Genomic DNA, 26,850 nt, shown 5'->3' on the forward strand with positions numbered 1-26,850 from the left:
GTCTTGTACCCATTTTCCATTTAGATGAGCTCCCCAAGCTTTGTCTGAGGCATCTGTCGTTAAAATCTGACTCTCCTCTGGCCGGGTCACAGAGTCCCTTGTTTAGGTGACATTCCTGAGCCCACCACAAAAATTCCTTTTGAATGCAAGGTATTATCTGAATGACAGTGTCCAAATCTTGGCAGTGCTGTGTCCATACATTCTTGAGATACCATTGTAGCTTCCTCATATGCAGTTTGGCATTGGGAAGTACCAGAATACAAGATGCCATGAACCCCAAGGCTTGAAGGACTGTCCTTGCAGTCAGCCTGGACTGACGAGACAACTGGAAGTAGAGGGAAATATTCTTTTGTTTGTCCGGGGTCAAAAAGGCCATCTGGGATGCTGTATTCAGTCTCACACCCAGAAAGCACATGTCCTGAGAGGGTACTAGACTGGACTTTATTTCGTTCACAGAATACCCCAGGCATCTTAACACTGCCATCACATACTGTAAATGATGAAGAAGTTCGTCCTTTTCTTGGGCCAGAATCAAGCAATCGTCCAAATAAGGATAGATCTGTATTCCTCTTAGCCTGAAGAAAGCTACCACTGGAGCCAGAACCTTCGTGAACACTCTGGGCGCAGTAGATAAGCCAAAGGGCAATGCAGAGAACTGATAATGTGAAGTCCCAGCCCGAAAACGCAGATACTTCCTGCAACCGGGCCTGATAGGAACATGAAGGTAAGCCTCCTTGAGATCCAGAGTCACCATCCAGTGATCTTTGCCCAGCAGAGGTAAAAGCTGTTGTAACGTCAACATTTTGAACTTGGGAATGTCCAGATGTGTGGAGGATAGATAAATCCAAAATTGGTCTCCACGTGTTTCCTTTCTTTGGTACTAGAAACAGGCGAGAATAAAATCCTAGGCCCACTTCTGGCAGAGGGACCGGTTGTATGGCCCCTATTTGAAGTAGTAGAGAAATTTGTTTGCGAGCCTCTAGTCTTTGCTGAGGAGGAACGTCCAGCATGCCTTTGAAAGGAGGCAAGGTATGGAAATAAAACTTGTAACCCTGGTGTATGATATCCAATACCCATTTGTCTTGGGTAATCAACATCCAATTTTCCTTGAAGAGTGCTAACCTTCCTCCCAAAGGTGCTGCCAGGCAAGAAGGATCTGGCAGCTGAAAAGTAGGTCATTGGGCCTGTTTACGAAAGGACTGGCCCCTGCCCTCACCGAAGATTGTGCAGGTGAACTCCTGTTCTAGGCCTGAAGGAACTCTGAGCTCTGCCCCTACCACGCCTAGATCTACCCCTAGACTGAGAATCATAAGAAGGATACGTCCACCCCTTAGCAGGCCAATTCCTACTAAACTTCGGAGGCTGAACTTGCAAAAAATCTTTAACAGCCTGCATAGACTTAGCCTTGTCTTCCATTTTCTTCAAGACTGACTCCACAGGTGAACCAAACACATCAGACTGCAAAGGAGCATCCAAAATCCTTGTCTTAACATGGTCAGATAAATTCTGATCCTTCAGCCAGGCGTGCCTGCGAAGAACTGAGCCAGTGGCAGCCACCCTAGACGAGGAGCCTGCACAGCATCAAAACCACACTGCAATGAATGCTTACCCACCTGTTCAGAGACATGCACCAAATCTTGTAATTCTTTACACTCAATGCCTTCCGCCAGAGCATCCACCTTAGACTTCAATTGAGAAAGAAGAAAGTTTTGATATTTCAACATATGAAACTGGCAATTCAAAGCCCTCATAGCTAAGGTAGAAGATGTATAGACCTTCTTTCCCCATCTATCCAAAGCTCTGGCTCTTTATCTAGAGGAACCGGATTTTTTACAACAGAGGCCTTGACACCCTTAGGTCCCTGACTAATAGTTTCTGGGTCCGCCCTAGGACTCTTAAAGATATTTATGAGCCTCAGGCACCCTGTAATACCTATCCGGTTTAACAGGAGCAGGAGGCAAAGAATCAGGATTAAGTGAAGCCTCTGCAAACACATCTTCCACAACATCCAGAACAGGGGGTATAGCCAAGGGCCTATGCTGGGGTAACAGCAAAAACTCCCTAAGCCTTTTCCTAGAATCAGAGAAGTCCTGACCTTCCCACTTAAAATGTTCCCTCATAGAATGAAGTGTCTGAAAAAGAAAAATCCTCTGGAGAAGCAGAAGGAGTGGAATCATCTGCATCAGAATCAGAATAAGGAGAGTACTCCTGCAAGTCTTCAACGGAAGACTCTGAAACATCCGAAGCCTGCTCAAAACTTCCCAACTCTGGCTCCACCCTAGGCCTCTTATCAGGAGGGGGCAAAGAACCTCTAATCAGAGTAATCAAATCTTCTGCCATTTTAAGCATGTGCTTCTTAGGCACAGACCCTGCTGAACTAGGAGTGACAACAACAGAAGCTAAAACTGGCCTGCCTCTGGGAGAAGCCTTGGAAAGAAGGAGAAGGCCTACCCACCCTAGGAAGGGAGGGGAGTACAGTAACTTGAGAAGCCCCTTCAGCCTGACCTGCCTCCTGAGAGACCACCTCCTGCAAAATCAAAGTCCCCCCCTGAGACTCCAGAGAAGTCTCAGTCGGAACCACCGGTTCCACTGAAGCCTCTAAAGAACCGGCGTCCGGAACGGACGACTCATCTTGCCTGGGTTTAACTGCTTTGTCTTTGCGCTTCTTCAAGAAGCGGGCGGAGAATCCGGCATATTATAATTGCACCGCTTCCCAAAGACCAGCCTAGCACAATCTAACCTTCGCTTAATAGTGCGTTTATTGAACCTAGCACAAAAGCGACACCCAACAACGTCGTGCTCAGGCCCCAAACAAGGAATACACAAAGAATGATAATCCCTATGCGGTATCTGTTTCCCACAAGAAATACAGTTATTCACTTTTTCTGACATCCGTAAAACACTGAGGCAAGAAAAACAAAATATTCCCAACGGGTACTTAGCCAACTTGGATTCGGTCTGAAACTCCGACCAAAATTTCAGAACGCCGACGGCACTTGCAACGCTGCTTCTGCATCAGACCATGCGGCAAAAAAGACTGAGGAAATGACGTCGGTCATGCGCTTTTGTACCCTGACGTCCTGATGTCAGTTTTAAGCGCCTTGACCGACGTCAGCCTAATACTTTGGTATTCGGGCCGACCGAGGACAGCGGACTACCCATATGTAAGGACTGCAGCAATGTGAGATGAAGAACATCCCTTCTTGCTGAAGTAATTGCCAGTAGGAAAGCAGTTTTCCAGGATAGGTGTTGAAGATCTGCTGTTGCCGCTGGTTCGAATGGAGGGAGTGTCAACTTTTCTAGCACAAAGTTCAAGTCCCATGCTGGTAATGGTGGTTTCCTAGGAGGTTTTACATTTTTAATTCCTCTCAGGAACTGTCTGAGCAGAGGATGTGAGAAAACAGGGGGATCGAAGCTGTATTCTGCAGAAATAGCTGATGCATGTATCTTGATGGAGGAGTAGGGCAGGCCTGTATGGAGAAGCTCTGCCAAATACTCCAGGATGTTGGCAATATCTACCTTTGACGCATCTTTCCCTCTTTCAGTACTCCAAATGACAAACCTTTTCCATTTTCCTGCATAGTTCCTTCTTGTTGAAGGTCTGCGGGCCTCAAGGATAATGTCTTTAACCCTTTGAGATAAATCTGGGTTAGTTGCTGTCATGCAATGTTCCAGGCAGTTAGTTGCAGAGTTTTCAGGTTGGGATGCAGGATGCTGTAGTTGCTCTGAGTTAACAGCAAAGGAATCAGGGGTAGTGTCCACGTTGCCCCTCGAGACATGGTCCTCCGTAATGGATACCAATGTTGCCTTGGCCAATTTGGAGCTATCAGAATTATCCTTGGACGTTCCTCTGATTTTCAGTAGTACCTTGTGCATCAGAGGAAGAGGTGGAAATGCGTATGCTGTCAGGCCTTTCCAACTGAAGGATAGAGAGTCCACCTTCCAAGCAAGTGGGTGGTATATCCTGGTGCAGAATTTCTTGAGCTGGTGATTGAGTGGGGATGCGAATAAGTCTATTTGTGGTATCCCCCATTTCTTTGAGATGGTCTTGAAGATGTCCGGGTGTAGCATCCATTCGTGAGCATCCAAGGTTGTTCTGCTTAACATGTCTGCTAGGATGTTTTCTTTTCCTGGCACAAATATTGCCTGTAACTGAATGTTGTAGCTCAGAGCCATATTCCATAGGTCCAGAGCCATTCGGCATAGGGGGTATGAATGAGTGCCACCCTGTTTGTTGATGTACCACATGACTGTGGTGTTGTCTGTCCTTATCAATTTGCCTTCTTTGAGGAAAGGTCTGAAATTCTGGATTGCTAGTTTTACTGCCAGCATTTCTTTTTGATTTATGTGCAGGCGCAGCTGATCTGGAGTCCATAAGCCTTGAATGCAGTGGTCCTGCATGTGGGCCCCCCAACCGAGGTCTGAGGCGTCTGTTGTGATGGTTTGGCTTGTTTGAATGTTGTGGAAGGACAAGCCTGGATTTGACTGGCATGCCTGAGCCCACCATAGGAAGTCTAGTTTCAGGCATGGGATTAGTGGTATTTCGGTTTCTAAGCTGTGCCTGTGTTGAGACCATAAATTCTTTAGGTACCACTGTAGCTTTCTCATATGCAGTCTGGCATGGGGGACCAGGATTATGCAGGAGGCCATGAAGCCCAAGGCCTGCAGTACTTTCCTTGCTGTTAGTTTGTCCTGTTTGGTTAATGCCAAGAAATAAAGAGGAAGTTGTTCTTGTTTTTCTGCAGTTAAGAATGCCATCTGTTTTACTGTGTCCAATTTTGCACCCAAAAATGTTCTTGTTTGGGATGGTATCAGTCTTGACTTTTTTAAATGGACTGTGTATCCCAGGGCTTGTAGTAAGCAAATGACCCTTTGTAAGTCTTGTGTCAGCTTGCTTTGGTTGTCTGCTTGTATCAGGCAGTCGTCCAGGTATGGATAAATTTGGATTCCCTGAAGCCTGCAATGAGCGATTACTGATGCCAGGCATTTCGTGAACACTCTGGGTGCAGTAGATAAGCCAAAGGGCAATGCTGAGAATTGATAATGCTCTGATCCTGCAAGAAATCTGAGGTATCTTCTGCAATTTGGTCGTATGGGGACGTGCAGGTATGCCTCCTTGAGATCTAGAGTTGCCAGCCAACACTCCTTGCCCAGCATGGGAAGAAGTTGCTGTAGGGTCAGCATTTTGAATTTTGGAACAATGATGAATGTGTTTAAAGCGGACAGGTCGAGAATAGGCCTCCAACTTTTCTCTTTTCTTGGTACTAGGAAGAGTCTGGAGTAGAATCCCTTGCCCTGTTCTGTAGGTGGTACCCTTTCTACAGCTCTCATTTTTGTTAATTGAGTTATTTGTTTTAGAGCTTCTGTCTTTTGATTTGGTGGCAGGTTTGGCATTCCTCTTTTTACTGGTAAGGAGTGGAAATGAAACCTGTAGCCTTGATCTATAATTTGCAAAATCCACTTGTCTCTTGTGATGTAGTGCCAGTTTTTTGAAAATAAGGCTAACTTTCCGCCTAAGGGTGCTGCTATTTGTTCCCTGGTAGGCGGTGTCAGAGTCAAGTCACTGTGATTGTGTTGTAGTGGCAGTGGTCGAATCTGTGCCTCGTTGGTTATTGCCTTGCCACTGGCGTCCTCTGTAGGCACCTCCTCTGGATTGATTTCTGCCTCTGGAACGTCTATTCCTGCCTCTGAGATTTAGAGGAGTCTGGAAAGGACCAATTTTTGGAAGGCCAGTTCCTGCTAAACCTTGGGGGCTGAACCTTTAAGAAATCTGTTTGTACAGATTTTGCCTTCTCTTCCATTTTCTTCATTACTTGTTGGGCAGGAGAACCAAATAGACTGACCTTATCCATAGAAGCATCTAATAGTTTTGCTTTAACATGATCCGGTAAGACCTGTTCTTTCAACCATGCATGCCTTCTTATAACTGTGCCAGTCATGGCTGATCTAAATGAAGCCTCCAGTGCATCATAGCCACATTTTAAAGAATGGTTACTAACCTGCTGAATGTTATTGACCATCTCTAGAACATATTTCTTATCTAAGGGATCATCAGAAGACAGTTTCTTAGTTAACTGATCAAGCATAAACTCTTGGTATTGGATCATATGAAACTGACAGTTCAAAGCTCTAGCTGAGAGAGTAGCAGAGGTGTATACTTTTTTACCCCATCTCTCCAAGGACCTGGATTCCCTTTCAGAAGGGAGAGGGTTTTTCGCTGAGGTCGAAGCTACTGCCTTAGGTCCCTGGGAAATAGTCTCAGGATCTGCAAGAGGAGCCTTGTATAAGTGGTGATGAGTGTCCGGCACCCTGTAAAACCTATCGGGTTTAGCAGGGGCTGGAGGTAAAGTATCTGGAGCAGTGCAAACATCATTAAATGCATCATCCACAACAGGAAGAACTGGAGGTATAGCTAAGGGCCTATGTTGCGGTAAGTGTAAAAAGGTCCTAAGCCTTTTTCTTGAATCTGAGAAATCTTGTCCTTGCCATTGGAAATGCTCTCTCATGGCATGTAAGGTTTCCCCAAAGGAAAATTCCTCTGGTGGAGAGGCAGAAGGAATAGATTCTTCAGCATCGGAATCTTCATATGTAGAAAAAGGAGCCTCTGGTCTGAATTGTCTGTATCATCAGAAGAGTCATCTGAGGACACTGTCTCAGGGTGCTCTGCTCTAGGTCTCTTTTCTGGAGGTTGAGAGGCCCTGTCTGGGTGAGATTGGGTTCCCCTTATTAAAGAGATGAGATCCTCTGCCAGAGTAAGCATTTGGGAACTGGGCCTGTGAGAGGGGGGCTTAACAGGCACAGACTTAGCAGATTTGGCTGCTTTAGCCCTGGCAAAGGCCTTTATAGACATGGCTGCAGGAGGCCTAGCAGCACCACGTGCTGGGGTAGAGACATCCAAAGGGATTGTATCCGATAATTCTTGAGAAACCACATTAGTAGGCAAAATTTCAGAGGCCGATTCAACTAGGGTAGAAGGGGCCTCGGTAGTAGTCATGGATTCGGCTGAGGATTGAACCGTTTTCTCGGTTTCGGCCGAAACCGAGACACTCGCGGTTTGCTTAACCGTGGTTTCGGCCGAAACCGCGGACCGCGAGTGTCGGTCCTTCTCTTTGCGTTTCTTAACAATTTGTGTAGTCGGAGGATCCGACGGCATAATGTACGCAAAATCTGAGCCGAAAAACTGTTCAGCAAACTCCGACCGACGCCTAAGCGTTCGTCGGTTGAAGGAAGCACAGGCTAAACAAGCTGCTACGTCGTGGTCTGGGCCTAAACAAGGCCAACAGTAAGAGTGGAAATCTTTATGAGGTATTTGTTTCCCACAAGTTACAGTTATTTACTTTTTCTGACATCGGCTGAGGCAAGAAAGAGTCCCCAACGGGGTACTTAGCTTTTTAGAAGTCTTCGAAGTAGTATTCGGTAGTAGTAATCTCTGGATCTGACCGACCGGCACTTGAACAGCTTCTGCTTCGGGCGCCACGCGGCAAGAAAGACTGAGGAAAATGGCGTCGGCTGATGCATTTATACCCGAAGACCAGCAGAGATGACGTCGGGTGAGTGCGACACCAGCCGAGGCCAGACCCAGACTTTGGAATCCGGCCGACCGAAGGGCTGCCTGACGACAGGACAACCCATTTGTAAGGACTGCAGATGCATCCTTGAAGGACATCCAAGGACTCTGTTTCAGCCAAGACAGAAACACTCGCGGTAGGCCTGGCCGTGGTTTCAGCCGAAACCGCGGCCCGCATGTCGGTCCTTGTCCTTCCGTTTCTTAATTAAATGTGAAGTCGGAGTCTGACAGCATCTTATACGCAAAACTAGCCCCAAAAAACTCCTCTGCAAACTCCGCCTGACGTCTAAGAGTGCGTCGGTTGAAGGAAGCACAGGCTGAACAGGCAGAGACGTCGTAGTCTGGGCCTAGGCAGGGGAGGCAGTAAGAGTGGAAAATCCTTATGAGGTATTTGTTTCCCACAAGTTAAACAATTATTAACTTTATCTGATATCGGCTGAGGCAAGAAAGAGCCCCCAACGGGGTACTTGGCTTTTTGAAGTCTTCGGTAGCTGAATTACAGGAGCTGGCAGACCGGCACTTGCGAACTGCTTCAGGCACCATGCGGCAAGAAAGACTGAGGAAGATGGCGTCGGCTGATGCTTTTAAACCCCAGGCACTCTGACGTCGGGGAAAGTGCGACATCAGCAGACGCCGGACCCAGACTTTGGAATCCAGCCGACCGAAGGGCTGCCTGAGGCAGGCCAACCCATATGTGATGACTGCAGATGCATCCTTGAAGGACATCCAGTGCTGCCTTGGCCAAAGGGGGGGGGGTCACCAACAAGATTTGAGGTAGTTTGAATCTTCAGCAGAACTTTTTGTATGAGAGGAAAGGGGGGGATGCGTAAGTGAACATCCCTTCCATGGGAAAGGAAAGGCATCCACCTTCCATGCCCCAGAGGTGAGTACCCTGGTGCAGTACGTTGGAAGCAGTCTGTTCATGGAGGAGGCAAACAGGTCTACTTGAGCTAGACCCCACTGATGGACCAGGTCCAGGGAACACATCCTTATTTAACATCCATTCATGGGATGGAGTCATGGACCTGCTCAGAGCGTCTGCCATAACATACTAGGTACAGGGTATGTTGACTGCTAGAAGGGATACTAGTCGCTGTTGGGCCATCTTCCAAGCCTGCAGAGCTAATCTGCATAGGAGGTAGACTTTGTCCCCCATTTGTTGATGTACCACAGTACAGTGGTGTTATCTGTGTACCAACTCAGCACTCCTGGGAGAATTTGGGTTTTGAAGATTTGGAGGGCAAATATCAAGGCTCTCATCTCCTTGATGTTGATGTGTTCCCTCTGTTGGAAGAGTCCATATGTACCTCACACTCCAGACTCCTAAGGCTGCACCCCCAACCAGAGTCTGAAGCATCTGTGTACAGATCCTGATTGGGGGAAGGGATTGTAGGGGAGACCTGGATTGGCAGAAATCTGGGCAATCCACTTTAGTTCCCTAGAGTGGCAGGGAAGAATGGGCACCATAAACTCCAGAGGGTGCAGGTGTTGCTTCCAGACTGTCAAGTACTAATGAAATTTACTCTTGTAACCTTTCTAAGGTTACCATGGGAATGGTTGAGATGGATTCCAAGAGCCTCAGAAACTCCCTGGATGACAGGATTTGGAGAAAAAAATCCCTGGAAGTAAGAGGTGAGGGACAGAATCTTGTCTGGAAGACAGGCCATCACTTGTTTTGTTAGGATCCTGCATTCTAAGAACAGATGTTCCTGGGAGGGAGTCGCACAAGATTTCTGAAGGTTTATGGTAAACCCAAGGCATCTCAGAAGGGAGATGCTGTAGTCTGGGTGCTGTTGGAAAACCTGCAGAGACTATACCTAGATAACAATATCATCTAGATAAGGGAAGAGTTGGCTCCCCTGCATTCTGGCAAAGGCAATAACTGGGACTAGACACTTTGTGAACACCTGCAGCCGAACAGAGACCAAATGGCAAAGCACTGAACTGAAAATGCACAGAACCCACTGAAAAGTGAAGGAATTTCCTGAAGAGTGGATGGATTGGTATGTGGAGGTAGGCATCCTTTATAGCCAGACACACCATGTAGACTGGAGGATGCATCAGTGGAAGGAGTAAGACGAGTCAGCGTCTAAAAGGAGGGGACCTTGAGAAAGGTATTCAGATGGGACAGATCCAAGATGGATCTTCAGGGACGTTCTTTCCTGGGGACCATGAACATTCTGGAATAGAAACCTTTCCCTCTTAATTCTAGGTGTACCTCTTGGATAGCACTTTGAAAAAGCATGGCATGCAAGACTGGAGGAAAGTAAACCATTTGGTCTCAAGGGGGTCGAGGAAAGCCTGTGAAGGTTGGTCTGGACTCCCACACCATGAAATAACCCTGTTGTATGATTGAGGACTCAAGAATCCTGGGCAAGTTTCCAATCAGGGAAGGAGGGAGAGAGGTAGCTGTGCTTTGGGCCTGGGAGTCGCAGACTACCAGGTTCGGCCTGAATTATTTTATTTGACATTTGTTAACTGGGTTGGTCCAACTGGGCTTGTGGCAGTTTTCAGTGGAGACCAGAGTAGAAAACCTCCATACAAAGACAGTTTACAGATAAACATTTGAAATCAAAAGTATGATCAGTATTGGTTATACACAAGTTAGAAACACAAAGCAGAAAATTCAAGCACATGTACAAATCATATTTTGCAGTGTAACAATGTATTACAACATTTACAACTATAAATTTAGTCCTTTAGTACTTGGCTGTAATGGGAGGGACAGAAGAGGTAAAAAAATTAGTAGGGGTGAGCTTAAGTTGGGGCTTGACAAAGACAAAACTTGGCATTAAGTAGATGAAGTTTTAGATTTTCTTTAGTGGGATGGGTGAAAGATGGAACAAAGCTTCTTCCCTCCACTTCCTTTCCTCTCTGAAAAGGCTGTTTTTCAGCTGGAGTAGAGGGAGAAGACCTGGAAGGGGTCTGCTTCCTGGAATCTTTTGCTCTTTGGGGATACACATGTAGAAGGCCTTCTCACAAAGGTTGTTCTTGCTGGGTAATTCCTCTGGAAGCGAGGAATTGGGGACATGAAAATGTGCCTTAGGTCCTGAAGTATTTGCTTTTTGTCTGAAGGGCCTCAGAGAGCTCAGCAGCTGCTGATCCAAACATCTAAAGGTGTGTCCATCAGTTTAGATTTATCTGGTAAAGGCTCTAGACTAAGCCAGAAGTATCTCTTGATGACAGAACCTGATGCCGCAGCCCTTGCTGAAGCCTCCACCGGATCAGAACTACACTTTATAGAGTGTCTATTAACTTCAAGAATTTAACAGGCTAGAGATCTTAGCTTTACTGGGGGAATCAGGTAGGTTACCCATTGTTTAATGGCATCCGTGAGGAGGGTCAAGGAATATTTGGCCATTTGAGTTTGATAATTTATGGCTCTCACACCTAAGGTGGCAGAGGTATAGATTTTTTTGCCCAATCTTTCCCTCAATCTATTTTCCTTATACGAAGGGAGCAAAGAAATGGAGGGAAGCTTAGATGTTTTATCTGCAGCCACAAAAATAGTTGGATCTGCAGATGTCGCCTTGAACAGGAATTTGGCATCTTGAGGGGCTTTATAAAATCTGTATGGATGCTTGGGTGCAGGCGGTTGGGAATCAGGGACATTTGAAGCAGCCAGAAAGGCATGCAAGATGTACCCACAGACGGGTCTGGGGACTCATTTGTAAGAGGTCATACCACCTCTTTTGGGACTCAGTAACCTGACTGCAGTCCCATTTAAAAATGGTCTTTCATTTTAACTATTGTCACTCCAAATGTAATGTCTTCCCCAGGGGAATCAATTCCATTCGACTCTTCCTCTGGGGAAGATTATCCCAGAGGAAAAGCAGTTTGGGAGGTGTAACTGAAGGATTCATCCCCTGAAGAATCCTCTTCCTCAGAGGAAGTATCCGGCAAAACTTTACTCTCGACTGGAGACTGAAGGGGCCTGGGCAGGAGCAGAGGCCTGGCATAAGGCTAAGAAGGCAAAAAGTAGGCTTTGGGTAAAGGCCTGGCAAGTCAGGTGTTTGGTCAGACAGTACTGTCAGCTGAGAAGGAGCAGTATGTTTTTTTTTTCTGCTGCTTCTTTTTGGGGGCATCCAACACAGAAGTGTCTAAGATTCAATTAAGAGAATGAGGGCCGGATGTTGGGCAACATTCTACAAAGTCTGAAATACCTTCCGAAACAATGATTTTGGGATACTCCATGTGGGAGTTCGGAAATGAGCCTTGTCCCCCCTGTTGAAGTCAGATGCCTGTGACTCCCTCTGGGACATGGTGGCCTTTACGGCTTCCCCTCAGGTACCAATCAGTGGAAGGTCCATGGATTCAGACTTACTCAGACTCCAGGCCTTCACCAGCTTCAAGTACAGTCTGAATACAAGGCTCAGTCGTAAGATCATGCCTAGACTTCTTGGCAGTTTTCATGGGCAGCTGCTCCGAAGTTCCCGTCTGGTACATATCTTTAGCTAAGCATTTCAAACATCGATTCTCTAGGTAAAGTGTTAGAGCAGCCAGACGGCTAAGTTTTAGGAACAAATGCCAGACAGATCTCAAGTGGTTCGGTCGTAGTCTTCTAGACAGAATAAGCAGAGCTCGTGTGAGTATGTGGAATCGGCCTTCCACACAGACACTTGCCCTTTAGCGGACATTAACCTACAACACAGTAGCAACAAACAAAACCCCCTATGGGGTTACTTACCTGAATGCTGACAAGCACAAAGTCACTATTCCAAGCTAGCGATGACCGGAGCTGGCAGTCACACAGGTGGCAGAAAAGTTCTGAGGTAGGTGCATAATGATGTCCACTTTATACCAGACATCCATTTATGGCAGATGTTCGATGAGTGATGCAGGCTGTCACATGTACCTTCGCAGTAGCATTTATCTTTTGTAGAATGGCTAGACTTACGAGTCAACCAGAGGCAGACTCCCTCATGTTATGGATACAGCAGCATATGACTAGAAGAACATGCAGATAAGTCCATCACCAGTGACAATTCTGACATAACTTGAGGCCCCACCTGTGTTCCCTGAAAGTGCAGAGTACTTAAGACACTTGCACAAAATTACCAATAAAAATCAGAGTGCTACTAGCAGTCTACCTGGTCAAAAAAGCGTTTCAACAAAACTTAAGCCCAGAGTCCCTGGAAATATGTAGAGACCACAGTGATGTACCTAAACAAGGGGGAAGTCAGTGTCCTCTGTGCAGCCTTTCTAGCAAAATTTGAATGCTGGCTCAAGAAATAGGGTTAACCAACAAAACTTGCATTCTGGGTCAAAATACCCTGGTAGATTCTCTAAGTAGGGACCTTATACACTCCAGTGAATGGATGCTGAAGACAGATCTTCCTGGACCTAACCATTCAGTGGGGGATCCCCTAAACAGACCTGTTCACTTCACCACAAACAAAACTTATTAAATATTACACATACATGTATATGTAATGTTTTACACACAAGTATTTGTATGTGCATACACGCACACACACAGATGTTATTATGCTCCAGAACTCAACAAAAAGCTTGAAAAATAGATGCACTCTTTCACAAACTGGTTCCTGTAGACATCCCTCCCTTAACCCCTTATCCCCAGGGTACTAAAAACCCAGGGCAAAAAAAAGAAAGCACAACTCGTGGCCCCCTTCTGGCCCAAACACTCTTCTCCCCCTGACACTTTGAGGGGAGGACTTTGCACCCTACCACAGAAAGCAGATCTCAGCCAAACCTGGGATCAGTCTTCCACTCCCCACCAAGGCACCCTCAGGTTAACAGCCTGGAGAACTGGGTTTTGACACCAAGAACTGCAATATATCCCAAAGAATGTGCTTTCCATTCTAAGGGAAGCAAGGGACCTCATACTAGGAAATACCTGGCACATTAGAAAAAGACTTTCCACCTTGTGTTACACCAAAAATACCAACCCTTCTCAGGCAGCCATTTTTAGTCTTGCATTACACATCATGCTTCTTTAGACAAACACTTTACATTCCAGCATTAAAGGTACATGCATCTGGTGTATCACCTTTCCTGCACTGTGCCCCACCTTTCTTGCATTCCCATATGAAAACTTCTAAAAGGAGCAATTCTTTAGACCCCATGCCAGAATAAGGTTCCTTTTTGGGTGGTCTAAATTTACTAACCTCGCCCCCCTTTGTAACTGCTGCAATTGTCTCTAAAGATGCTCACCTGGAAGACCACTTTTTTTTTTTTTTTTAAAACCTGTTACATCAGCTAGGAGAGTTTGAGCTACAAGCCCTCATGTGTAAAGAACTTTTCATAGCCTTCCATATGAACAGGGTCATCCTTAGAACAAACATCTTTTATGCTGTATCAGAACTTTGAATAGAGCTATTCACTTACCAATCTGTGGATATGGGAAGAACCAATCTGTGGATATGGGAAGAAGAGGGCAGAACAAGTGTCCTCCACTCCCTGGATGTGCACAGGCTAATCGGGTACTAAACAGAACAAAACCCCCTAAACAGAGCAGAGGAAATTGCTGGTGGTTTTTACGGAGGGAAACAAGGGCAAGCTAGTCTTCAAACAAGCTACTTCAAATTGGATAGTAACCTGCATTAAATTCTGTTACTCACACCATGGAAGAGATTTACCTGGCCATATTAAAGTAGACTACCAGGCATGGGGCAACTACCACTGCTTTCCTCAAAAAAGAGTCCCTATACAGCCCATCCTAGAGAGATAGCCACATGGAACTCTGAACATCTCTGCAAAACACCAACCTAGGCAATGTCTCCAGGACTAAAGCAAGTTTTGCTACTAAATTCTTGTAAATTTTTCCTAGGGTCATATGATCACCCAACTTTTAGCTTTGGAACTTCTCCGGGGAATCAGTACTGCAATACTGATGGGTGCAAGGGTTAAAGGAGTCCCCCCCAATTAGGGATTACGGAAATGAGAACCATCTGCCTCCTATGTTTTTTTCCTCCTCCTCACTTAACCTCAGACAAGTGGGAAGTCATGCTATCCTCAGGCATCAGAATGCTATTTCACTGCTTAGAAAGTCCTGAAAACGGCATTGATGGATGTCTTTCTTATGCCCAAAGTTTAGTTTTTGAACGTCCATTGGCTAGGAATGATGTAAAGAACTCTGGAAATCAGGCCAGTCACAGCCTTCTGCATGACGGGATGACCCAAGAACTGGTCCTGCAACATTTGACTATGAAGAACATTGTTAAACAGAGTTGCATTTCTCACTTCCCTTTCTACCCCCCCCCCCCCCCCCCCAGAATGTTGAGGACAACCCTGTGGACACAACTACCAAAAAGGTTTAAAGCTCCATACTATTTGCCCTGCACCTTCAATACTGTAGGGTTTCCCTCAGCTTCCATTTGCATGGAATCTGAGGAAGTCAACTTAACCAAATAATCCTCTATGGGCATGGCTGACTTCAGCTGAATGGGTGAAGGACTCAAAGCCTTTCAAATTATTCCTGCAGTGGTATGTGTGAAGGTTTCAATCATTTTCCAGTCAAGACCGTGTTCCAAGGAATACTACCTACTTCAGATTGTTAGCCACGGATCACACCAGAGGCACAGTGGTCGGAACCCAGGGAGGAGGACGCAATGTTTGTGGAAAACTTAACTGATAATCTGCCTTCCACAGACAACCCTTGTGTGTACGGACATACAGCCAACATCCCACTGCTCACAGAAAACACTTTGGTAAAAACCCCACAACAGTCAATAAAGAGACAAGTACTCCAATTTGGAATCTGATGCCTTAGCTCAAGTGTAGGCCAAACCACACCTGGAAAACAATAACTTTACTTTATTACAAAATATAGTGGTGTTGACAAACACTGACTTGTAGCTGGAAGGCCCCCGATATTACAGGAAGGCGGCATTTTTCACATTTGCTAAGTTCTGAGAATGTAGCCAAGCAAACCTCAAAACACTTCTGACCATGTCCCTGGTAGAAGTATCAACTGAGTCATACAAACACTGTAAACTAGTAGTGACTTGTACAACTGAACTATATTTAAAGCGGATTTTTCCCTCAGAAGAAGCTACAGACAACACATTCCTCATACTTTCAGAAATTAAAATCGCAACACAAGAGCCTGGACAATTCAAAACTCTGATAAAGTTGCAGAATACACCCCCCCACACACTTTCAATCTACTAGGTCAGGTTTGGGAAGAGTGGATAAAAACCTATGGTTGAGGAACTTTTCGGTCACTTTTACTGGTAGGAGTTCAACCATCAGGAAATAAGCAGTGACATCCCCTCAGATCAGAACTAGAAGAATAGGTGAAAGTTCCAGAAAAATCCTTCTGCTTGCAACTCATTTTCTAAAGGACTTAACCTCAGTATTCTCCCATTGAAAACTGGCGCATTCTGGAAATAAGTCTCAAAGAAACCCACACAGAAGAATCAGAAAAAGCTCTGCTGGAATCAGAAAAAAACGGAGAAAAAACCTCCATCTGCTCCTTCCGTTTTTCGAGCAAGATTCAAAAACCTGAATATTTAAGAAAAAAGGTAGTCCTCTTTCTTTTACCAAAAACACCTTATAAGGAGGATAGTCTGAAATAAACCCTGAACAAGACCCAGTAAACTATTCCTAAGGAGATTTGAGTACATACATGTATTTTCAGTTTTTTTTTTTTTTTTTGACAGGAAAAATGGGGCCAACAGCTTTAATAGCAGCAGCTTACCCAGGGATGTGCATAGCATTCTGGCTAAGCAAAGGAGCTTCCTTGTTTCCTCTCAAAGGACAAAGTGTCTCTCACTTGCCCACTGAGGGAACCTAAACAGCCACAGATTATATGGTCAACCCCCCAGTGTAGGTGCTGCACCTGGGGATCTGGGGTAAAAGAGGAGTGGTCTGAGGAACAAGCTATGGCCCCACAGCAGAGTTACTCACTTGTGACTGAGACAAATTGCTAGCTTGCTGTGGTGGCAAAGGTTATTTGCTTAAACTTTTTCATTTTGTGGCATGGAGGAGGACCAACTGTGGGACCAGCAGCTTGCTCCATGGACAGGCAAAAATGGTGCCTTTCCCAGGGACAAGACACAGCAAAAGTTGGTAAAAAATTTGACATCACCCCACCCAAACAGTAATAAGCACTAAAACAGTTTGCTAGCAGCAAAAAGTAAAAATCAGTTTCTCCACAGAAATGGCTTTCAAGTATTTTAATTAACTTTTAAAAACTGAGAAAAAACTATTTCTAATAGGGAGCGGTCAAGTCTGACTACTAAAACACACTCCTAGCTTAAAAATAACTTTCCTAAACAGAAAAGTCCAATAAAATTACTATAAAATGAAAGTTTCCCCCAAAAGGGAACTTAACTGTCCAGCAAAGCGGCAGCACAAATCAACCACTGATCCTCAAAAGCCTGCAGAGCAGCACATTCATCAGCAGCTGGAAAGCTCTGAAGGGCTTTGCACCCAAACCTGTTTTGTCAGGTCAGCTTGAACTAAATGACTGTTTAGGTGTGTGGAAGGTGTCCTGAAGCTTTGGAAGCTGGCTAGCTGTTATATCCTTGGCAGGATATAACCCGTACAGCACTGCTGCAGCAGTGATCAATATGATCTCCCTACTGCTAAAAAAGATCCGGCTGCTGACAAACACTTGCCAGATGTATTTCAAGTTAGAATTTCTGAATCAATGACCTTTTACAACTATGTGAACCAATGTAACAGTTTTAAGCCCTCTAATCTACCAAAATACAAGCAGTTAATTTGATATGCTCTTATGCACATCTTTATTCAAGTTAGCAGCATTTTAATTAAATATGCAACTAAACCTCAATTAAATCTCTCTCCATCTCTTACCTTCCACAGAAATATCCTGGATTGCAAATCGAAGGATAATTGTCCAAATCATACCCAAGGTCATCTTTGCATTTCCATCCACAATTTCTGAAAAGGAACACATTTAAAGGGTAATGTAGTTCTTGTGTACTTTTAAGCCTCTAAAAATTGTTTCACTAGTACTATCAGTCACAGTACATGAATGAAATACCTATTCAGGCACAAATAAGTCATAAGATCTTGCCTATAGTTTTCATCCACTAACCTAGGAATCAGACTGGTCATCCCCTGCATCCTTCATATTCAGTACTGTGTTCCATGACCTAGGAATGCTGCCATCCATTACTGCAGCGAAAGTTTGTACTGCCCAGTCTTAAAAAAGAACAGTTGTGTACCCTTACCATAAAATGTAGATGTTAGAGTGTATTCACTGTTGCAGTCATTACATTTGGGTAATCTGCTGGCAAATCTGCCTGTCTAACAAAGTTTTGGGTCCTGCGTCGGTTGCTGTCCCTTCTTCCATAACGTCAGTTCGTCAGGGGTATTAAAACATGCATCAGACGCCATTACATCAGTTTTTCTTGCCCCAGATGTCAGGTGCCCCCCTAATGGGGAGCCAATAAAATTAAACACACACACACAAAAATATACCTCCAACCAAAAGCAAATACACCAAAAAGGCTTTTAAGCATAGTAAAAGTAGAGGTATAGCTAGAGAAAAATAGGGGGCTGGAGGAAAGGTAACCAGGATTGCAACAGTGAATACACGAACATCTACATTTATGGCAAGTGTACATAACTGTACTACATTCTTCATGTTTCACTGATGCAGGCATCACCATTTGGGTAGATTCCTAAAGTTAAAGATGGGAGGAGGAATTTAGATAGCATTAGGACCAGCTATAAGGCCCTGCAAGACTGCAGTGGCAAAGCCAGCTCTGGATTTAGAGAAAACTGGCAGATGGTAATGCTTGGTGAAAGTACTACAGAACTCAAGGTAGCAGCATGACACCTCTAAGAAAGGTTGTAGAGGTAGATGCAGCCCTGGTTGAGTGGGGTCTGATGCACTGTGGGATAGGTTTTCCATGGTGCTTTTAGCAGAAATTAATGCAATGGCCTAACCATTTGGAAATGGTTTGCTTTGAAATAGCCTTCCCCTCTGCCCCTGTAGCAAATGCCACCAGCAGCTGGTCAGATTTCCTTTGAGGTTTAGTCCTGCAAGTAGAATCTAAAGTTGTCTGTGCACATCCACAGAGTGAAATATCCTTTCCCCTTTGTTCTGTGGATTAGAAAATAAGGTTGGCAAATGAATGGACTGATTAAGGGCCACACTGGATACCACCTTGGGTATGAACGAGGGATTGGTCCTGAGGGACACCCTGTCTGCATGAAAGATTATGAAAGGCTCCACTGCCATCAGGGCCTATAAGTCAGATACCATTCTTGCTGAAGTGATTGCTAAAAGAAAAGTGGTTTTCCAAGACAGGGATTTTAAGTCTACAGTAGTAGCTGGCTCGAAAGGAGGAAGAGTGAGTTTCTCCTCTACAAAGTTAAGGTCCCAGGATGGAGTTGGAGGTCTCCTGGGTGGTCGTAGATTTTTGGCCCCTCTGAGGAACTGCTTGAGCAGTGGATGAGAGAAGAGGGGAGGTTCTGTGTTATAATGAGCTGAAATGGCTGAGGTGTGAATCTTGGAGGAAAAAGGCAGGCCCTTGTGAAGCCTCAGTTAAGTATTGTAAAATCTGTGATAAATCTGGCACTGCTGTGCTCATTCTCTGAGATGAGTTCCAGGCACAGAATCTTTTCCATTTTTCAGCATAAGATTTTCTAGTACTAGGCCCCCTTGCCTCTAAAATGACATCCAATGGTTTACTGAGGGATGGTACAGGAGAGATAAGGTATTTAGCCAGGTTGCTAGGTTCAGTGCCTGAAGCAGAGGGTGCAGAATCTGGTTCTCCTGCTGAGACAATAGGGTAGGAGTCTGAGGCAGGTGCCATAGGGCCAACAGTGACACTGCGCAAGAGGGGGTACACCAGTGTTGGCGTGGCCAGTCTGGTGCGATCAAAATCGGCCTTGGTTTGTCTGGTTTGATTTTTAGTAGTACTATGGAGAGCAGAGGCAGAGGAGGAAAGGCATAAACTGATAGGTTTTTTTCGAGCTGAAGGACAGAGCATCCACTTTCCAAGCTTGTTTGTGGGGAGTCCTTGTGTAAAATTTGGACAATTGATAGATCTGGGGGGAGGCAAACATGTCTATCTGGGCTCCCCCATTTGCTTAACATGTTGAAAATCCTTTGTTCCAGTATCCACTCGTGGGTCCATGAGGTTTCTGCTTAGTCTGCCAGTGTAGTTTTCCTGGCAGGAATTGAGCTTGTAGGTGCACTTGGTAGCTCAGGGCTGTGTTCCACAATGCCATGGCTAGTCTGCAGAGGGGGTAAGAATGTGTACCCCCCCCCTGCTTGTTTATGTACCACATAACAGTGGTGTTGTCAGTCTACCATTAATTGTCCTGGAAGAATGTGGTCCTTGAAGGCTGTCAGAGCATTCTGTACAGCTAATATTTCTTTTTGATTGATATGCAGGTGCATTTGACTTGGGTTCCATTTGCCCTGAATGCACTTCCCTGCTAGGTGAGCCGCCCATGCATAGTCTGATGCGTCTGTCAGGGTTTGGGTGGCAGGGGGTAGTGTGAATGGTAGTCCCTTTTGGTGGCAGGCCTCTGCCCACCAAAAACTCTAGGCGTAGGCAAGGTATGATGGGAATCATTGCTTCTAGATCCTGAGAATGTTGACACCATAGGCTTTTTAGATACCATTGTAGTTTCTTCATATGCAGTCTTCCATATGGAACTGGAAGAATGCAGGAGGCCATGAACCTCAAGGCATCTAGTATTTGCCTCGCAGATAGTAGGGTTTTTGTGACCACTTGTTTGAAGTAGGCTGTCAAATGAATTTGTTTCTCTGGCATGAGCAAAGCCATCTGGGAAGTTGTATTAAAGCTTGCCCCCAGGAATATAATTTGTTGACAGGGTACCAGGTGTGATTTCTTTTCATTTATGGTGTACCCCAGACAAGTTAGCACCCTTTGTACAAAGGCCAGATTCAAAAGTATGTCCTGGCTTTCTGCCTGAATTAAACAATCGTCCAGGCATGGGTATATTTGAGTATTTCTTTGCCTGCAAAATGCAATGACTGGAGCTAGGCACTTTGTGAATACTCTGGGCGCAGTAGATAAGCCAAAGGGCTGTGCAGAGAACTGATGGTGCATATAGCCTGCTTTGAAGGGTAGGTATCTTCTGCAAGACTCTCCGATAGGGATATGTGCAGGTATGCTTCTTTTAAGTCTAGTGCTGCCAACCATGCATCCTTGCCTAGCATATGAAGCAGCTGGTGAAGAATCAGCATTTTGAATTTTGGAATCTCTAAAAAGGTGTTTAGAGTAGAGTAGACCAGTCCAAGACAGGACACCAAGAATGGTCTTTTCTGGGTACCAAGAAAAGTCTCCAGTAGAAACCTGGTCCCTTTTCCTCTTCTGGTACCAGTTCAATAGCCCTCATGCTCAACATAGAAAGTACATGTTTTTGGGCCTCTGATCACTGATTTGGGGGTAGATCTGGCCATCCGCTTGGTGTTGATAACATGTGGAAGTGAAATCTGTATCCCTGGGACACTATTTAAAACCCATTTGTCCTGGGTAATCAGTTCTCTTGCATGAAGAGCAATCCCCCCCCCCCCCCAAAAGGGGCTATCAGATGAGAAGTGCTTGGAAATTATAAAAAGAAGTTAGAGACAGTTTACCATAGGGGAGAGTTTTATTGCTCCCTGATTTAGAAGCAGAGGCCCCCCCACTGCTTAGTCCTGTGCGTACCCTGGGACTGAAGCCTGGGAGATCTGCTGGATCTGGGTTTGGACTGAAGGTCTGGAAGAGGCAGGAAAGGACCAATTCTTGGAAGGTCAATGCCTACCTTGGAGTAGGTACTTTTAGATTTAGCTTTTTCCTTCATCTTTTTAAGAACTTCTGCCTTGTTGCCAAACAGGTGGTTCTGGTTTAACGGAGCATCCAGTGATTTTGCTTTAACATGATCTGGCAAGGATTGCTCCTTAAGCCAAGCATGCCTTCTTAGTACAGACCCAGTTACACCAGCCCTGCAAGATACCGCTAGTGAATCAAAACCACATTGCAAAGTATGTTTTCCAACTTGTTCAGCTGAACGCAGTAAATCCTGTAAATCCTTATTTTCAGCACAATCAGGAATCACTTTGTTTAAGCAATCCAATAATATGCTGCTACTTTAACATATGAAACTGGCAGTTTAAGGCCCTAATGGCCAAAGTTGTAGAAGTGTATACCTTCTCACCACATCTATCCAGCGCCCTGGGGTCTATCAGATGGGGTAGGATTTTTGGCAGTAGTTGCTTTAATCCCCTTGGATCCCTGTGAAATGGTCTCAGGATCCGCAGTAGGGCTTTTAAAAAGGAACTTCACAGTCAGGGACCCTATAATATCAGATTTTCTGAGAGCAGGAGGCAGAGAGTCAAGGGCCAAGCTAGATTCCAAAAAGGCATCAACAATGTCTAGTGCAGGAGGTATGGCTAAAGACCTGTGCTGGGGCAGTAGTAAGAAATCCCTAAGCCTATTTAGAATGAGAGAAATCCTGACTTTCCCAACAAAAACTCAGAGTATGCAAGGTTTCACCAAAAGAAATCCTCTGGGGGGAGAAGCAGAGGGGAGAAAAAAAAAAGTCCACTGCATCAGAATCCTCATAGGTAGAGAAGGGTAAAACCTGGCCAGAGGAAACAGAAAATTAAGAATCCTGGTCAGAAGTATCATAAGGAAACTCAGTCCTAGGTCTCAGGGGAAAGGTTGGCTTCCCCTGCTGAAATAAGGTCTTCAGCCATTCTTGTTTTCAGGCATAGAGGCCTGATCATGCAGTCTGGCCGTCAGTTTTCTAGGCATGGTTAGAGATTTAGGCCTTGAAGATGGCATCAGTTTAATATGCAACTCAGTAGGCCTGAATACACCCTCAGAAGCCGGTGCCTGCCCAGCGGCTCCAGACCCATCCAAGGTAGAGACATCTGCAGGTTCCACAGTTGAAACATATCGCGGCATACTGTACTCCGAATGGGTCTCAGTAGAGGACTGCAAATCTGAAGTAGCTGGTATCAGGGGCTGCGAAAACGTCTCACTGAGTACCGGCAAACTGGCGACTGGCTTAGAAGCAGTCGGCAGCTCTGGACCCAGGCAGCTTCTATCTTTGTGTTTTTTCAGAATGTCAGTAGTTGGATGGCTTACCGAAGACATATCAGGATAATTGAACAGAGCAACAAAATATTTAGAAGCGAAAATATACCAGGCACTTGCGCGGCGGCAAGGGCAGAAAGAGAAACGTAAGACGTCGGCGTGTGCTGCATACCCCTGGCGTCCCCTGACGCCAAGGAGGACAGCAACCCAAAGATTTTGTTTTGATTTTGTCAATCAGGGCTAGGCTACTGCAAGCAGATAACAATAACCCAAATACTAAAACAAACAACACGAAGAACATCCGCTTTTCCTGTCTGCCTGCATCAGGCAATCGTCTCAAGTAGGGGCATGGAAGCAGGTGCCTGAGCTCCAGGGAAAGGAGGGGGGGAAAAGTACAGTTTTAAATGTACCATGTGATGAGATATGCAACTGCAACTGCAGTCCTTCCATAACATATGGGTTGTCCAGCTCAGGCTTGGCTGGCTGGATTCCATTCCAGTGTCTGGGTCCTGCCAGCTGATGTCCTCCCCCCCCGACCCAAGAGCGGCTGGGGTATAAAGGCATCAGACGACGCCTTCTTCAGTGTTTCTTACCCCAGATGCCAGGTGCCCTCCAAAGAAGGCTAAATTTGGTGAATGGATAAAAAAATTCCAGACATGCACAACAGTAATAAACAGATACACCATAACAGATATCCCCAGCTAATAGATAAGAAGGGGGAATGGACCCAAAAGGAAAATTGCAGAGGGGTAGGAGGGAGGGAAAACCTGACTGCAGTTGCATATCTATCTGACATGTACATTTATGGTAGGTACAAAAAGTACAGTTTTGTACCTACCATAAATGTAGATGTCCGATAGGTATGCATCTGCAGTCCTAACAAATGGGTTGTCCTGCCTCAGGCAGCCCTTCGGTCGGCCGGATTCCAAAGTCTGGGTCTGGCCTCGGCTGATGTCACACTTCACCCGACGTCACTGCTGCTGTCAATTGGGTATAAAGGCATCAGCCGACGCCATTTTCCTCAGTGTTTCTTGCCCCAGATGCCAGGTGCCCTCTAGGAAGGCTAAATTTGGATAAATGCAAATGATTCCAAACAGTAGAGAGCACACAAAAAATAAACATGTACATATATACAAACAAATACACCATAATAGATTCCCCCAGCTAGCTACAAGATGGGCAAATACCCTAGGAGTACCACAGAGGGGAAGGAGGGTGGGTAATCCTGACTGCAGATGCATACCTCTCTGACATCTACATTTATGGTAGGTACAAAACTGTACTATGTCCTTCAAGGATGCATCTGCAGTCCTAACAAATGGGTAGAATACCATAGCCAAACTGGGGGAGGAGGCACTAAGAAGATTATGGTGTAGTTAAGATCCCTTGCAAAACAGCAGTGGCAAAACCTGCTCGGGATCTGGAGTATAAAGGCAGATTATAATGCTTGGCAAACGTATGCACAGAGCTCCAAGTAGCAGCCTCTAAAATGTCTTTGGTAGCCACTCCTCGTAAGAAAGCTGTAGTAGTGGCTGTAGCCCTTGTGGAGTGAGGTCTGATGTTTTCTGGAGTTGTCTTCCCATGAAAGGAGTAACAAAATCTAATGCAATTTCCTATCCATTTTGAGATTGTCTGTTTTGAAATTGCTTTTCCTTCCATTCCTGCTGCATATGCTACCAGAAGCTGGCCAGTTTTTCTATTGTTCTTGGTTCTGTCCAGGTAGTAGCGCAATTGCCTGTGTACATCCAAGGTGTGCAGTAGTCTTTCCCCCCTGTTCTGTGGGTTGGGGAAGAATGTTGGTAGGTGGATTGCTTGGTTCAATGATACCCTGGAGACCACCTTTGGCATAAAAGTAGGGTTAGTTCAAGGACACTATCCTGATGGAAGATAAGGAAGGGCTGTACTGCCATTAATGCCTGTAATTCAGAAACCCTTCTTGCTGAAGTGATTGCAAGCAGGAAAGCAGTTTTCCAAGATAAGAACTGTAATTCTGCTGTTGCTGCTGGTTCAAAAGGGGGAAGTGTTAAATTTTCCAGCACAAAGTTCAGGTCCCATGTAGGCAGAGGTGGCTTTCTTGGAGGCTTTACATTTTTAATTCCTCTCAGAAACTGCCAGAGTAGAGGATGAGAGAAGACTGGAAGATCCATGTTGTATTCTGCTGAAATTGCTGATGCATGAATCTTGATGGAGGAGTAAGACAGGCCACTGTGGAAAAGGTCTGCCAAATATTCCAGGATGTTAGCTATGTTTGCCAGTGATACATTTTCTCATTTTGCTGCGCTCCAAATGAAGTATCTTTTCCATTTTGCTGAATAAGTCTTCCTTGTGAAGGGTCTGCGTGCCTCCAGGATAATGTCTTTAACCCTCTGAGATAAATTTGGGTTATTTTGTTTCATGTAAGATTCCAAGCAGCTAGCTGCAGTGTTTTCAAGTTTGGATGCAGGATCTTGAAGTTCTTCTGTGTTAGCAGCAGAGGAACTAGAGGTAGAGGCCATGCGTGTGTCCGAGACATACTTCTCAGAAGCAGGTACCAATGCTGCCTCGGCCAGTCTGGAGCTATCAGTATGATCCTTGGGTGATCTTCTTTGATCTTCAGTAGCACTTTGTGCATCAAAGGTAGAGGTGGGAATGCATATGCTGTTAGGTTTTCCCAACTGAAGGATAGGGAGTCCACCTTCCAAGCAAGTGGGTGGTATGTCCTTGTGCAGAATTCTCAATTGGTGGTTGTGTGGGGATGCGAACAGGTCTATTTCTGGTAGCCCCCATTTCTCTGTAATGGCTTTGAAGATGTCCGGATGCAGCATCCATTCGTGGGCATCCGTGGTAGTTCTGCTTAATGTGTCTGCTAATATATTTTCTTTTCCTGGCACAAATAAGGCCTGGAGCTTAATGTTGAGGTTCAGGGCCACATTCCACAGGTCCATTGCCATCCGGCATAGAGGGTATGAATGTGTGCCTCCCTGCTTGTTGATATACCACATAACTGTGGTGTTGTCCGTCCTTATCAGCAAATGACCCTGTTGAAGAAAAAGGTCTGAATGTCTGAATTGCCTGTTTCACTGCCAGCATCTCTTTGATTTATGTGTAGGTGCAGCTGGTCCTGTGCCCATAGGCCTTGTATACACTTGTCTGCCATGTGTGCCCCCCAACCGAGGTCTGAGGCATCCGTGGTGATAGTCTGGCTTGGGTGAGGGCTGTGGAAAGGCAGTCCTTTGTTCAACTGACAGGCCTGAGCCCACCACAGGAATTCTTGCTTCAGGCATGGAATTATTGGAATTTGGGTTTCTAGGCTGTGCTTGTGCTGAGACCATAAATTCCGTAGGTACCATTGCAACTTCCTCATATGCAGTCTGGCATGTGGGATCAATATTATGCAGGATGCCATGTAACCCAGAGCTTGCAGGATTTTCCTTGCTGTAAGCTGGTTCTGCGTTAATGCCTTGAAATAAAGAGGTAGTAGTTTTTGCTTTTCTGCTGTGAGAAATGCCATTTGATTTGATGTGTCCAGTTCTGCACCCAAGAATGTAATCCTTTGGGATGGTACCAGCCTTGACTTTTTTATGTTGACTGTGTATCCCAAGGCCTGCAGTAGGTGAATAACCTTTTCCAAATCTTTTGTTAATTTGATCTTGTTGTCCGCTTGTATCAGGCAGTCGTCCAGGTATGGATAAATTTGAATTCTCTGAAGCCTGCAATGAGCAATTACTGATGCCAGGCATTTCGTGAATACTCTGGGCGCAGTAGATAAGCCAAAGGGCAATGCTGAGAATTGATCATGCTCTGATCCTGCAAGAAATCTGAGGTATCTTCTGCAATCTGGTCGAATAGGGACGTGCAAGTATGCCTCCTTAAGATCTAGAGTCACCAGCCAAGCCTCCTTGCCCAGCATGGGAAGAAGGTGCTGTAGGGTCAGCATTTTGAATTTTGGAACAATGAGATGTGTTGAGAGCGGACAGATCGAGAATAGGCCTCCATTGGTTTTCTTTTCTTGGCACCAGGAAAAGTCTGGAATAAAATCCTTGTCCTTGTTCCATAGCCGGTACCTTTTCTATAGCTCGCATCCGTAGTAAGTGGTTGATTTGTCCTAGAGCGTTTGTCTTTCGGTTTGGTGGTAGGTTTGGCATTCCTCTCTTCCTTGGTAGAGTATGGAAGTGAAACCTGTAACCTTTGTCTATTGTCTGTAAAATCCATTTGTCTCCTGTAATGTAATGCCAGTTTATTGAAAATAAGGCTAGCTTTCCGCCTAAGGGTGCTTCCAGTTGTTCCCTGGTAGGCGGTATCAGA

At 45.3% G+C, this 26,850-nt stretch overlaps 1 protein-coding gene across 2 annotated transcripts in view; it reads right to left on the bottom strand.

Moving 5' to 3' along the window:
• Positions 1 to 26,850, bottom strand: part of LOC122788278 (alpha-actinin-4) — a 1,502,973-nt gene that overhangs the window by 1,132,836 nt on the left and 343,287 nt on the right. For both annotated transcript variants that reach the window (XM_044055436.1, XM_044055378.1), the window contains exon 4: positions 17,351 to 17,437. In XM_044055436.1, coding sequence (XP_043911371.1) covers positions 17,351 to 17,437 — 87 coding nt within the window. The remainder of the gene's footprint in view (positions 1 to 17,350; positions 17,438 to 26,850) is intronic.

This window comes from Protopterus annectens, chromosome 1.part0, assembly GCF_019279795.1.
Source record: "Protopterus annectens isolate FY-2018-M chromosome 1.part0, PAN1.0, whole genome shotgun sequence".
NCBI classification, from domain to species: Eukaryota; Metazoa; Chordata; order Ceratodontiformes; family Protopteridae; genus Protopterus; species Protopterus annectens.